Source organism: Gadus macrocephalus, chromosome 23 (genome assembly GCF_031168955.1).
Source record: "Gadus macrocephalus chromosome 23, ASM3116895v1".
Lineage (NCBI taxonomy): Eukaryota > Metazoa > Chordata > Actinopteri > Gadiformes > Gadidae > Gadus > Gadus macrocephalus.
This window is the reverse complement of record NC_082404.1, coordinates 16,116,551-16,129,050: the sequence shown is the minus strand read 5'-3', so window position 1 is coordinate 16,129,050 and position 12,500 is coordinate 16,116,551. Positions and strand designations below refer to the sequence as shown.

Here is a 12,500-nt window from a genome sequence, read left to right as displayed (position 1 = left end):
AGGAGTCGTTGTCATAATCAATATCACGATCAATACGTCATGTTTTCTAACAACGCGTTGTCTAAATACTACTCTATCGATCCGTATTGTAATGATATTAAATTGCCATAGAACAATACAGACTCTCTCTCTGTCTCTCTGGCACGCTCTCGCTCTCTCTCTCCCTGTCTCTCTCTCTCTCTCTCTCTCTCTCTCTCTCTCCCTCTCCGTCTCTCTCTCTCTCTCTTTCTCTCTCTCTCTCTCCCTCTGCCTCTCTCTGTCTCTCTCTCTTCCTCTGCCTCTCTCTCGCTCCCTCTCCCTCTCCGTCTCTCTCTCTCTCTCTCTGCCTCTCTCTCTCTCTCTCTCTCTCTCCCTCTCTCCCTCTCTCCCTCTCTCCCTCTGCTTCTCTGTCTCTGTCTCTGTCTCTGTCTCTGTCTCTCTGTCTCTGTCTCTATTGAGTTGAGCTGATGGGTTATTAATGACCAGTCATGTTCACCTTATTATGATGACTATCAATCACTCCACACCCCCGGTGTGTGTGTGTGTGTGTGTGTGTGTGTGTGTGTGTGTGTGTGTGTGTGTGTGTGTGTGTGTGTGTGTGTGTGTGTGTGTGTGTGTGTGTGTGTGTGTGTGTGTGTGTGTGTGTGTGGAGATGTGATTGACAGCTGAGCCTTCAGTGTGTGTGTGCTTTTTCCCTCAACAACAGAGCTCAATTTGACAGGAGGCAAGAAAGCCCAGACACACACGCACACATACAAACACAAGCATGCTAGCTTGCACACACAAACACAAACACAAGCACAGACACACACGCGTGCGCGAGTGCGCATGCGAGCGTGCACGCACACACACAGCTAGACCATGGAGTATAGTAAATGGAGCTTTATTGATCGGTGTTGCTACATCTGTAAACCTTCTCACAGCCAATCATAGATCAATATGTTGTCTGGTCCTTCTGATCTTAATAACTGCTGAGCATAATGACGATCTATGGAGCCAGAGAGGCTGTGATAATAAATATAACATAATGTTGAGCTATAGAACTATAGATTACATGATACATAAAGAAGAGCCATAGAACTAGAGAGGATGTGTCAATAACAGATTATAATGTAGTGCTATGGAACTAGAGGATGTGTAAATAACAGTGTTATAATATACCGCTATATATCTAGAGAGGATGTGTGTGACATCATGTCGATCTAGAGAGTAGGGAGAACTAGACCAGCTATATGTTCTAGTGTTTGGGCGTTGGAGACGCAGACAGAATAGCAAGCAGCCAACCAAACACCTGCAATCATATCAATGAATGAAAGGTTTTGAGTCGGGCTCTGTGAACTCTACAGAGCTATTGTGTTTTCATTAGGGCTGGTTCAGGGTTCCTGCTTTAAAGTCACGCTCCATTTACTGCACAGAATAATGCTTCAAACGGGTGTTTGGAGAGATGGGTTGTTTGTTCTGGTCTCTCCAGAAGTGTAGAGCTGTGTTCTTTGTTCTGGTCTCTCCAGATGTGTGGAGCTGTGTTCTTGTTTCTGATCACTCCAGATGTGTAGAGCTGTGTTCTGGTCTCTCCAGATGTGTAGAGCTGTGTTCTGGTTTCTCCAGATATGTAGAGCTGTGTTCTGGTCTCTACAGATGTGTCGAGCTGTATTCTTTGCTTTTGTCTCTCCAGAGGTGTAGAGCCGTGTTCTTGGTTCTGGTCTCTCCAGATGTGTAAGGCGTTTTCTCGGTTCCCCAGATGCGGTTCTCGCTCCACATGTCGGGCGACGGCGTGGGGGCGCTGGCCGTGATGCTGGTGAGCGGCAGCGGCGGCGGCGGCGGTGGCGGCGGCGGCGGCGGCGGCGGCGGGCGGCGGCGGCGGCAGTGGCGTTGGTGGCGGCCTGCGGGCGCTGCTGAACCTGACCGGGGAGCAGGGCCACTACTGGCAGAGCCGGCAGCTCACCCTGGCCGCGCCCCGAGACTTCAGGGTGGAGTTCCGGGGCAAGGTGGGACGCAACCCCATGAGGGAGATCTGCCTGGACGACGTGGTGTTCTCCCCAGGGTGCCTCCCCGCCCCGCAGGCAGAGACCCCCGACCCTCTGCCCCCCACAGGTACAGCTAGACCTAGACCCCTTACCCTAACTCTGCGTTGACACCAAAAGCAGGGCAAATGCTCGCGCCTCATGTTTGCTCGTGCGAGTACATAAACTTTACTCGTCAGAGTGTTTTGCGCGAACTTCAAAACCCTAACACAAGTGTAGGAGGAGGGGCTAACCTCTGGTGAACGCCAAAGTTTCTTCCCCTCAATTCCTTCTCGACCATGGCCCAGATAACCCCCACTAACCCACTACGAGTCTTTACTTGTTGATGTACCAGTAACATCAACAGGACCCAACATATGATATTGGCTATTATATTATGTATTATATTATATCGATATATTATAGAGCTTTAAAATGACTTTCCCCCCCCATGTTGCGCTCCACTCTGGACTTCAGGGACTGTACGCTGATAGACTGTGAAGGCAAAGCATTGAGACAAATTTGCGGAAAAGAAAAGTGTCTGCGTAGATAGAATCACTTGAAAATTTGCGTTAACGCGAGTAAAATTTGCGCGAACAAAGGTGTTCAAGCCGCGATATTCATCGATTCGCGCCGCAGGGCAGCCTGGAGAACACACACACTTATATTGGAGCCTGTTTTGTAATACTGTGCACATTGTGTTAGATTGTGTTATATTGTGTCATATTGTATTATATCGTGTTATATTGTGTTACATTGTGTCATATTGTGTTATATTGTGTTACATTGTCTTACATTGTGTAACATTGTGTTACATTGTGTTTCATTGTGTTACATTGTGTTACATTGTGTTACATTGTGCTCTCCAGGCTGTCCGGAAGGGTTCCAGCGGTGCTCCAGCGGGGGTTGTGTGTCTGAGGACCGCTGGTGCGACTTCAGGGACGACTGCGGCGACGGCAGCGATGAGGTGCATTGTGGGACGTCGTGTTCCCTGGAGGCGGGCCGCTGCGGCTGGAGCCCCTCCCCCGCCGACACCCTGGACTGGACCCTCGGGACCGGGACCCCCAACAGCGCCGGACCCCCCCACGACCACACCCTCCACACCCAGCAGGGTACAACCCCCCCCCATAGGAATGACCTTACCTTATCTTAATAATGAAATGGATTTGACTTACCCTCTCTCTCTCTCTGTCTCTGTCTCTCTCTCTCTCTCTCTCTCTCTCTCTCTCTCTCTCTCTCTCTCTCTCTCTCTCTCTCTCTCTCTCTCTCTCTCTCTTCCCCCCCCCCCCCCCAGGTCACTTCCTGTTCCTGGCCTCCAGTCCGGGGGGTGTGCGTGGGGATAAGGCCCACATGAGGAGCTCTGTGTGGAGGGCCTCAGGCCCCTACTGCCGGCTCTCCTTCTGGTACTACATCTCCCAGCATGCCTCAGGAACCATCCGCCTGCTGGTCAAGGTGACGCGGGGGGGTGATGTCATCAGGGGGGGGCTTGAAGGGGGCCTATAATATCTGTGCTGTGTTAAAATATCCATACTTACGTGGGGCGTTCCAATTACGATTGCGGCGAAAAGAAGTGTACTGAAAGGATTGTGTACTCAAAACTATCAAACCGCAGACTGTGGATCGATGTACACTTTTCGTACTCAACGGCAGCCATCTTAGCTACATAGCGGAAGAGGCGGAGCCAGGCTAAGCCAACGTCGGCACATTTTCCACATAGCCTGCACTAATTGAGTCATTTTGTGGCTTTTATAATTTTTTAGGTTTTTTATAGCTGCTAGGCGTAAAGGGGTCACCCTTCAAAGCGGGATGTTTATTGCGGGGGAGGAGCCGCGGCGGCAGTCGTTTCCGGTCGGTGCACCACGGAGTATTAGATTTGGAACGACACTGACATCTGAAAATCTGTGCGCTTGCTGAGTGCGGAGAGTGTGCTACGTTTAAGTGTACTCATGGGAGTATGGATATCGGAACACAGCACTGGACCCTAACGGACAGATCTTTAACACACACACACACACACACACACACACACACACACACACACACACACACACATTTTAATACACACCATAACACACACTAGAACACACACCATAACAGTGTGTGTGTGTGTGTCTGTCTGTGTCGGTGTTTGTGTGCATGCGTGTGTGTGTGTTGTGTTTGCCCAGACGGAGGAGGTTCTGCAGGAGCTGTGGAGGAGCTTGGTGGAGGAGCAGGGGATCGGGTGGAGGAGGGCGGAGGAGGAGCAGGGTAATCGGGTGGAGGAGGGCGGAGGAGGAGGAGCAGGCCAGAGGGTGGAGGAGGGCGGAGGTCATGCTGAGCAGCAGGAGGAACTTCGAGGTGATCTTCGAGGGGGTCCGGACCCAGGACCTAGGGGGGGGGGGGCCGCCCTGGACGACCTGGAGTACACACGCTGTGAGACCAACACACTGTACACAATGTAACACAACGTAACACAACATAACACAATGTATACAATGTAACACAATGCAACACAATACAACACAATACAACACAATTTTACACAATGTTCACAATGTAAACAATATAACACAACATAACACAATATAACACAATGAATACAATATAACACAATGTAACACAATACAACACGATACAACACAATGCAACACATTATAACACAACATATCACAGCGTGCACAAAATAATACAATAAAAACAATACAACACATCACATCAATGTTGTGTTGTAGACCCAATGTACACACAATGTAAGACTAAAGAAATGTTTGCAATGTGTGTCTGTGTGTGTGCTCCAGGCGCTGTTGGCCCAGGCAGCTGTCCGTCAGCCTCAGACTTTGTGTGTGGGAGCGGAGAGTGCATTGAGTCCCGCCTCCGCTGTGACAGCAAACCCGACTGTCTCGACCAATCAGATGAAGCCGCATGTGGTGAGTTGATTTATAAGTATGATTTTGTAATAAACAGTATATACTATGTATGTAAATGATGTTTCCTATCTCTCTCTCGCTCTCTCGCTCTCTCACTCTCTCTCTCTCTCTCTCTCTCTCTCTCTCTCTCTCTCTCTCTCTCTCTCTCTCTCTCTCTCTCTCTCTCTCTCAGACCATATCTTCAGCATGTCAGGGGCGTGTAACTTCAACATGCCAGCCGACCAATGGGAAGAGGTCTGCCAGCTCACCCAGGAAAAGCACGACGACTGTGATTGGACGATCGCCCATATAAGTCACACACTAGGAAGTGGACCTCCTGGTGATCACAGCCCAGGTGTGTCGGTTTGGTATCAGTATTCTGATTGGTCGGCTTCCTCGCCACACTCATTAGTCTAGAACTTTCTAAACAGACTAATCCCTCCTAAAGTCCATTAAAATAATATTTTGGGGGGGGTATGACCTCACATTAAAGGTTTGTGTGTGTGTGTGTGTGTGTGTGTGTGTGTGTGTGTGTGTGTGTGTGTGTGTGTGTGTGTGTGTGTGTGTGTGTGTGTGTGTGTGTGTGTGTGTGTGTGTGTGGGTTTGGGTGTGTGTTTGTGTCTTTATGTGCGCATGGGTGTGTGAATGTGTGTGTGTGCGCATGGGTGTGTGTGTGTGTTTGGCTGTGTGTGTGTCTGTTTGTGTGTGTCTGTATTTGTGTGTGTGTGTGTGTGTCTGTGTGCGTGCGTGCCTGTGCGTGCCTGTGTGTGTGTGTGTGTGTGTGTGTGTGTGTGTGTGTGTGTGTGTGTGTGTGTGTGTGTGTGTGTGTGTGTGTGTGTGTGTGTGTGTGTGTGTGTGTGTGTGTGTGTGTGTGTGTCCAGGAGGTGAAGGGGGGTTCCTGTACCTGAACTCAGCTGCCCAGAGGGAGGGGGATGTTGCCATGGTGACGACCAGCAGGCCGTTCCCCGCCAGCAGGGGGCGCTGTCACCTCCGCTTCTGGTTCTACATGCAGGGCTCCGAGAGCATGGGCACCCTCAAGGTGACCACAGCATGTCATACATCATCAACTATATCATATATCATACATCATCAACTATATCATATATCATACATCATCAGCTATATCATATATCATACATCATATATCATCAACTATATCATATATCATATGTCATACATCATATATCATACATCATATATCATCAACTATATCATATATCATATGTCATACATCATATATCATACATCGTATATCATACATCATCAGCTATATCATACATCATACATCTTCATCTATAAAATACATCATATTTCATACATCATATATCATGTATCATTTATCATACATCATATATTATACATCATCACCGATATCATACATCATCATCTATATCATATATCTTACGTCATATATCATATATAATACATCATCATCTATTTCATGTATCATACATCACATATCATATATCATACATCATCATCTATATCATATATCATAAATCATCATCTATATCATATATTATGAATCATCATCTATATCATGTATCAAACGTATAATGTCAACTATATCATCTATCATACATTATGTCATATAATGTCATCTATGTCATACATCGTACATCATAAATAATATCATGTAACCTATATCAATATCATATTTCATATAATGTAATCTATATCATAAATCATATATCATGTAACCTATATCATACATCTTACAACATATATCATATAATGTAATCTATATCACATATTATATAATGTAACCTATATCATACATCATATATCATATAATGTCAACTATATAAAATATCATATCATGTAATCTATATCATATATCGTATCATGTAATCTATATCATATATCATATATCGTATCATGTAACCTATATCATATATCATGTAATATAATCAGCAATGGTATCACAATGGTATCATTGTGGTACTTGTAAATCCCACTCTGAGCTGTGCTCGCTATACCTCCATCCTGAGGGTGCACTGGCTGAAATGTTTGTATATTAACTGACTTTTTATATTTTTTGTATTGTATTTTTGTATTGTACTTGTGCTATTTATGGACTTCGAGTCTGAAATAAAGTTTTCATATCATAATCTGTATTTATCCTGTGTCTAATGTAATCTGGTTCTGCAATCTATTATAATCTACTTTAATCGAATCTCCTCTAGTTTCCGATAGTTTGATACAATCTAATATAAACTACTTTAATCCGATCTAATCTCCTCTCATCTAGTCTAATAAAGTCTAATGTAGTTGAATCTGATATTTTCTAATGTTCCCGATTCTAGACTAATATAAATCTTACATAAAATTAGATAGTCCAAAATAACTGTATATAATCTAATCTGCTCAATTTAATCAGATCTAATGGGATCTAATCTAATCTAATCTAGTCTAGTCTCATTGAACGTCATATCGTACACTCTATATTCTACTTTATCAACCCGTGACATCACTTCCTGTCCCCCAGGTGTACACAGTGGGGGCCAGCGGGGTCCGCCTCCTGATGTGGGCGACCGGCGGTAACCACGGCGACCAGTGGACCTACGCCAGCGCGGTGCTGTCCAACCCCACGCCCTTCAGGGTGACCTTCCAGGCCCAGGTGGGCGGGACTCGCGGACAGACGTGGCCCTCGACGACATCACGTACACGCCAGAGTGCATCATGGGAGGTATGACATCACGTACACGCCAGAGTGCATCATGGGAGGTATGACATCACGTACACGCCAGAGTGCACCATGGGAGGTATGACATCACACACACACACCAGGGGAGGTATGACATCACGTACACGCCAGAGTGCATCATGGGAGGTATGACATCACACACACGCCAGAGTGCACCATGGGAGGTATGACATCACACACACACCAGAGTGCATCATGGGAGGTATGACATCACACACACACCAGAGTGCATCATTGGAGGTATGACATCACACACACACCAGAGTGCATCATGGGAGGTATGACATCACACACACACCAGAGTGCATCATGGGAGGTATGACATCACACACACACCAGAGTGCATCATTGGAGGTATGACATCACACACACACCAGAGTGCATCATGGGAGGTATGACATCACACACACACCAGAGTGCATCATTGGAGGTATGACATCACACACACACCAGAGTGCATCATTGGAGGTATGACATCACACACACACCAGAGTGCATCATTGGAGGTATGACATCACACACACACACCAGAGTGCATCATTGGAGGTATGACATCACACACACACCAGAGTGCATCATGGGAGGTATGACATCACACACACACACCAGAGTGCATCATTGGAGGTATGACATCACACACACACACCAGAGTGCATCATTGGAGGTATGACATCACACACACACCAGAGTGCATCATGGGAGGTATGACATCACACACACACACACCAGAGTGCATCATTGGAGGTATGACATCACACACACACCAGAGTGCATCATGGGAGGTATGACATCAAACACACACACAACAGGGTGCACCATGGGAGGCATGAGGTCACACACACACCAGGGGTCCACCTGTACCAGGGGTTGTCTGAACCTGACCAATGATGTGCTTGTTGTAGTACCATCAGTCTTCTAATCAATACTGTCACCAGATGCATTACAATTGATTTACACTTTCTGTCTGCCTCATCCCTCTTTGCTTTCAAACACCTTTCCTCATTGAACAAAGCAGCTTGCCTGTACTCCTCTCTTTCTGTCCTCTCTCCTCTCCTTCTCCCTCCCCTCTCTCTCTCTCCTCTCTCCTATCATTCTCTTTCTCTTCTCCCTCTCTCTCCTCTCCATCCTCTGTCTCTTAATATCTCATAGTCTCCCTTTGTCCCCTCCCAATATCTCTCTCCTCTTACACCCCCTCCATTCCTCTGGTTTTCATTAATCTCTCCTTCTTATTATCTTGTTCCTTTTTATCCACTCGCCCCCTTCTCCCGTCTCACTGCTTCTCTCTCTCTCTCTCTCTCTCTCTCTCTCTCTCTCTCTCTCTCTCTCTCTCTCTCTCTCTCTCTCTCTCTCTCTCTCTCTCTCTCTCTCTCTCTCTCTCTCTCTCTCTCTCTCTCTCTCTCTGTGTATCCCCCTCTCTCTAATGGGTCCAGCAGGGAGGGAGTGAGAGAGAGAGAGGGAGGTTTAGAGACTTGAGGAGGAGGGAGAAAGAGAGCCAGAGAGAGCCAGAGAGCATAAAGGAGGATCCCTGGAGGATTCATTTACTCGGGGTCAGGGTCAGATATCTGCAGGAAGCAATTCCCCTCTCCTCTCCCCTCTCCTCTCCCTCTCTCCAGCTCAACCCGACTCTCTCTCTCTCCTCCCCTCTCCTCCTCTCCCCCTCTCCTATCCACCCTTCTCATCTCTCTCCACCCCTCTCCTCTAAATGTGTTATTAAAGTGTGTGCAGATGAATATTTGTGTGTATGAGATTGTGTTCCGGTTTTCGAGTGTGTGTGAGGATGTGAACATTTGTATAAAGTGTGTGATGGTGTTTAGATGTATGTGTGTGGTAGTGTGCACGCGTATTAAAGTGTGCGTCGTGTACTGATGTGCGATGACCCCTGACCCCAGGCGATGCCACCCCGGCGCCCCCCCACTGCGGCCCAGGTGAGTTCCAGTGTTCCCAGTCCTCCCAGTGCATCCCCCTCAGCTGGCTGTGTGACGGACAGCCGGACTGCGTGGACCAATCGGACGAGCGGAGCTGCCCGGCGCTGGTGCCCGGGACCCCGCCCCCCCAGGGGGGCTGTCCCCCGGGTCACTTCCTGTGCGCCGACAGCTGCCTGCCCTCGCTGCTCCGCTGTGACGGGGTCCCGGACTGCCCCCCTCGGCGAGGACGAGGCGCCTGCCGTGAGTGGGGGGGGGGGTGTGTGTGTGTGTGTGTGTGTGTGTGTAAGTGTGTGGGGGTGTGGGCGTGCGTGCGTGAGTGTCTGTGTGTGTGTGTGGTTGTGGGTGTGTGGTTGTGGGTGTGTGTGGATTTGAGTGTGTGTGCGTGTGCGTGTGTGTGTGTGAGTGTGAATGTGTGTGCGTCTTTGTGTGTGTGTGAGTGTGTTTGCGTGTTTCTGTGTGGGTGTGTGTGTCTTTGCGAGTGTGTGTGTGTGTGTGTGTGTGTGTGTGTGTGTGTGTGTTTGTGGATGATGGATTGGTTAGTGTTACAGCTTTGTTTGTAGTGTTTATATACTGTGTGCTTGAGTGTATGCCTGTGTGTGTGTGTGTGTGTGTGTGTGTGTGTGTGTCTGTGTTGTAGCGGTGAATATGTATATATACTGTGTGTGTGTGTGTGTGTGTGGTGTGTGTGTGTGTGTTGTAGCGGTGCGGCGGTGTGTGTCGGGGTCTCTGGTGTGTGAGACCTCCTCCTCCTGCCTCCCTCTGGACCTCCGATGTGACCGCACCCCCCACTGCCCCCCCTACCTCCCCGACGAGTCCAGCTGTCATGGTAACCAACACCAGCTACCACACACACACACACACACACACACACACACACACACACACACACACACACACACACACACACACACACACACACACACACACAAGCTTCATACACTACATTTACATTTATTGAGGGACTCATATATACAGTATCCTCACTGTATGTATCTCCTCAACACCTGCTCCTCATCTCCTCTCCTCTCATCTCTCTCCACTCCTCCTTTCCTCTCCTCTCCTCCTCTCTACTCCTCATCTCCTCCTCTCTTATCTCCTCTCCTCCCCTCTCCTCTTCTCTCTCCTCCTCTCCTCTCCTCTCCTTTTCTCCTCCTCTTCTCTCCTCTCTCCTCCCTCTCCTTTTCTCCTCCTCTCCTCTTCTCTCTCCTCCTCTCCTGTCTCTCTCCTCCTCTCCTCTTCTCTCTCTTCCTCTCCTCTCCTCCTCTCTCTCTCCTCCTCTCCTCCTCTCCTCTCTCCACCTCTCTCCTCCTCTCTTCCACTCCTCTCCTCCTCTCTTATCTCCTCCACTCTCCTTTTCTCCTCCTCTCCTCTCCTCCTCAGAGTGTCCTCAGTCGTTTTGTCTCGCAGGAGGAACGTGCACAGTGGAGAGACACGGGCCGACGTGCGCGTGAGTACAGAGCGACCGCGGCACACTGCGATGGTACCCAGCATCACTGCGATGGTACCCAGCATCACTGCGATGGTACCCAGCATCACTGCGATGGTACCCAGCATCACTGGGATGGTACCCAGCATCACTGGGATGGTACCCAGCATCACTGGGATGGTACCCAGCATCTCTGCGATGGTACCCAGCATCACTGGGATGGTACCCAGCATCACTGGGATGGTACCCAGCATCACTGGGATGGTACCCAGCATCACTGGGATGGTACCCAGCATCACTGCGATGGTACCCAGCATCACTGCGATGGTACCCAGCATCACTGGGATGATACCCAGCATCACTGCGATGGTACCCAGCATCACTGGATGGTACCCAGCATCACTGCGATGGTACCCAGCATCACTGCGATGGTACCCAGCATCTCTGGGCATGGCGATGCACAGTTGGCTGGGCAGCCGCCCCTGGTCAGGAAAGGCCAGCGCGTGGATGGAATAGCGCCAGCAGATGTCGTACTAATATGTGTCTGTTCGATTACATTAGTACTAATGCATGCACAGAAGGCTGCTTATCTGGAATCAAACATCGTGTTCTGGTTCTGGAGTGGCTCTTCATACTGAAGGCTGCTAGGGCTTTAAGTACCTGCCTGTCTGCCTGTCTGCCTGTCTGCCTGTCTGCCTGTCTGTCTGTCTGTCTGTCTGTCTGTCTGTCTGTCTGTCTGTCTGTCTGTCTGTCTGTCTGTCTGTCTGTCTTCAGCAGGGTAGTGTTGGTCTAGGAGGCAGGTCGGGTTCTTGGGTGTGTCTTCAGGCCTGTATTAGAACCAGTGATCTGATTGGTCGTCTCTGCAGGTGTAGCCCAGGTGGACAGGAAACCGCTGTCAGGTGAAAGAAAAGGACACGCCCCTAACCACCCCCCCCCACCTCGCCCACCCCACCGTCACCGCCACCTGGGTAAAGACCAAGCTCCTCCTCTTCCTCCTCCTCCTCTGTGCTCCTGTGTCTCCACTTCCTGAATGCGTCAAACAGCTCACTTCCTGTTTAATGTACTTCCTGTTTCTGCCCTCTTCAGACTCTGTGTTTGTGGGCGTCACCCTGGGACTGGTGCTGGCTGTCATGGCAACGGGACTGATGGTGGTATTCACCAAGACGTGAGACTGATGATCCGACTAGTTGCGATGAGGATGAGGATGATGATGATAATTAGAAGGAGATGATGATGATGATGATGAAGAGGTTGATGATGAGGATGATGATGATGTAGAGGTTAATGATGAGGATGATGATCAAGAGGTTGATGATGAGGATGATGATGATGAAGAGGTTGATGATGAGGATGATGATGATGAAGCGGTGGATGATGAGGATGATGGTGTGTAGATGTTGATGATGATGATGATAAGGAGGATGATGATGATCAAGAAAGTGAAAATGTTAATGATGAGGATGATGGTGATGAAGAAGGAGATAATGATGATGTTGCATAGAGGGGATGATGATGATGATGATGAAGAGGAAGAGGATGATGATGATGATGATGATGGTATTTCTTTGCTCCAGAAGG

General features: G+C 48.6%; 1 protein-coding gene across 1 annotated transcript in view; it reads left to right on the top strand.

Moving 5' to 3' along the window:
- malrd1 (MAM and LDL receptor class A domain containing 1) overlaps positions 1 to 12,091 on the top strand; it is a 28,772-nt gene extending 16,681 nt beyond the window's left edge. Inside the window, 18 exon segments of the mRNA XM_060045720.1 lie at positions 1,718 to 1,825; positions 1,827 to 2,070; positions 2,849 to 3,091; positions 3,274 to 3,431; positions 4,145 to 4,264; positions 4,266 to 4,349; positions 4,352 to 4,391; positions 4,757 to 4,885; positions 5,058 to 5,219; positions 5,746 to 5,903; positions 7,353 to 7,488; positions 7,491 to 7,553; positions 7,617 to 7,697; positions 9,461 to 9,736; positions 10,197 to 10,322; positions 10,888 to 11,291; positions 11,795 to 11,890; positions 11,966 to 12,091. Of these exon segments, the coding sequence (XP_059901703.1) occupies positions 1,718 to 1,825; positions 1,827 to 2,070; positions 2,849 to 3,091; positions 3,274 to 3,431; positions 4,145 to 4,264; positions 4,266 to 4,349; positions 4,352 to 4,391; positions 4,757 to 4,885; positions 5,058 to 5,219; positions 5,746 to 5,903; positions 7,353 to 7,488; positions 7,491 to 7,553; positions 7,617 to 7,697; positions 9,461 to 9,736; positions 10,197 to 10,322; positions 10,888 to 11,291; positions 11,795 to 11,890; positions 11,966 to 12,091 (2,754 nt within the window).
- Positions 12,092 to 12,500: the final 409 nt, after the last annotated feature.